Source organism: Chinchilla lanigera, unplaced genomic scaffold (assembly GCF_000276665.1).
Source record: "Chinchilla lanigera isolate Chin_1 unplaced genomic scaffold, ChiLan1.0 scaffold00131, whole genome shotgun sequence".
NCBI classification, from domain to species: domain Eukaryota; kingdom Metazoa; phylum Chordata; class Mammalia; order Rodentia; family Chinchillidae; genus Chinchilla; species Chinchilla lanigera.
Window position 1 is genome coordinate 37,273 of NW_004955532.1, and position 921 is coordinate 38,193.

Consider the following 921-nt stretch of genomic DNA (forward strand, 5'->3'; position numbering starts at 1 on the left):
TTGGGCACCCCAGGGAAGGGACAGTCGGTGTGAGGGCACAAGGGAGACTGAGTGTGGAGCAGTTTCTGAAGTTGAGGAGGATCACAGAGTTCTTGGCTGTTGCTGAGCCCGACATGGGACATGGTTACCTGATGAGCAAGATGCATGTGCAGGACGATTAACTCAGGAGAAAGCTGCATCTCCCTAACCTCACAGGGACTGAGAGCTGAACCATACCTCATGCAAAGGTTAAAAAGGGAGAGAAGGGAAGGCAGAAAGGTAGGGGAATGGCAGATGCCCAGAAAATGGAAGAGAAGAACAGGTAGGAAGTTGGGTCTGTGTCTCAATTCTGAGGTTGCTTCCTGTCTTACACACAGCAGGTGGAAACTGCAGGCGCTGGATTGGAGGGATGTGAACCAGGACTTCTGGACTGTAGGTCCCAGAGCTCTAAGTGCCGCCCCCTTCGGCGATGGCGGAAATAAGGAAATCTGCAATCCTGAGTTAAGTGAGAAGAACCCAACCTTGAGAATATTCGCAAACATTTGCTTTGAAGCCTGGAGTCCGCTTTGTGCCACCGATGATCAATTACAGCTCTGCCTCTTGAAGTGGGCCAGGAGGAGAAAGGCTTCAGTGCACCTGCACTGTGAGAAGGTGATGATCCACTCCAGTGCTGTCTTTAAGATCCTGAAGCTTCTGCGCGCTGTGCGACTGGATTCTCTCCACCAGCTGGAGGTGATTAGTCACTGGTGTCCAGAAGGCATGAAAGCATTTGCTCCTCAGCTAAGGAAGATGGAAAACCTTCACACATTTCACTTCAGAAGTCTGAGTTCAGAAGAGTTTACATCAACCAGGGAAAACAAGTGGTATTCCCGCATCTGTGCCTCTCACTTAGGGCAGCTGAAAAATCTCCGGGAGCTTCAGATGGATGAAGTCTCCTTCCTG

The 921-nt window shown here is 50.6% G+C and overlaps 1 protein-coding gene across 1 annotated transcript in view; it reads left to right on the top strand.

The window, feature by feature from the left end:
- Positions 1-266: 266 nt before the first annotated feature.
- The window catches only part of LOC102030471 (putative PRAME family member 26), a 30,005-nt gene continuing 29,350 nt past the window's right edge, over positions 267-921 (top strand). Inside the window, exons 1-2 of the mRNA XM_013507567.1 lie at positions 267-301; positions 357-909. Of these exons, the coding sequence (XP_013363021.1) occupies positions 267-301; positions 357-909 (588 nt within the window). The remainder of the gene's footprint in view (positions 302-356; positions 910-921) is intronic.